Source organism: Eurypyga helias, unplaced genomic scaffold (genome assembly GCF_000690775.1).
Source record: "Eurypyga helias isolate BGI_N326 unplaced genomic scaffold, ASM69077v1 scaffold28902, whole genome shotgun sequence".
Lineage (NCBI taxonomy): Eukaryota > Metazoa > Chordata > Aves > Eurypygiformes > Eurypygidae > Eurypyga > Eurypyga helias.
The window spans coordinates 1-747 of NW_010235799.1; the positions used below are offsets into that span (position 1 = coordinate 1).

The 747-nt window shown below is 33.9% G+C and overlaps 1 protein-coding gene across 1 annotated transcript in view; it reads left to right on the forward strand.

Moving 5' to 3' along the window:
- Window positions 1-192: 192 nt before the first annotated feature.
- LOC104506066 (sperm flagellar protein 2-like) overlaps window positions 193-747 on the forward strand; it is a gene marked incomplete at both ends in the record, with an annotated part of 43,016 nt that continues 42,461 nt past the window's right edge. The window contains 1 exon segment of the mRNA XM_010146876.1: window positions 193-440. Within this exon segment, the coding sequence (XP_010145178.1) occupies window positions 193-440 (248 nt within the window).

Below are 747 nucleotides of genomic sequence, written 5' to 3' on the forward strand. Positions count from 1 at the left end.
GCTGTTATTTTTCTGATTTAAAATCCACTGCTTTACTGTTTAAGTTTTAATTATGTCTGTCATATTCTGTATTCATCAGGATATTTAATATATTGAATTCAGAATAAAAGACTGCTAGGGCCAGCTCTTCTTTAAGTGTTATTACTAGACTATCAATTAATTGTATAATTCTGGTTCTTCATTTACTTTTAGCCAAACACCACCAGAGAAGGGGTGGATTGTGGATGGGTTTCCCATGACAATTAATCAGGCAAAGCTATTTGAAAAAGCCTACACAGGAATTGATCCAGAAGCGAAAGATGCAAACTGTGGAAAGCTTTCACTTGTTACAGATACCAGAGCCCCTAACAAGCCTCCTGTTGCCTCACCTGCATTTGATATTTCTGTGTTGTTGGATATTTCAGACACTGTGGTACTGAAACGTGTGGCTAACTTCAAGTGTGAGTTTCCAACTACTTTTAACAAATGACAAACAGATTCTGATGTATGGGGAATATAAAGATTGTTAGAATACTGAAATGACTAAATTTGGATTACTTTCCAACATAATAGCTAGATGCACATTTTAATTAAAAATAATAAATTATATCATATATATTTTTTCCTCTGACAGTTATGAAATGATAAATTGTTTGGATTTCTTGACACCTTCATTTGTAAGGCCCCTTTTAACTTCAGCTGTCTAACGCTTTAATCCGAAGCATTATTTACCAGTTGTACCTTAAGTTGTACTTACTGGAGCAAAAT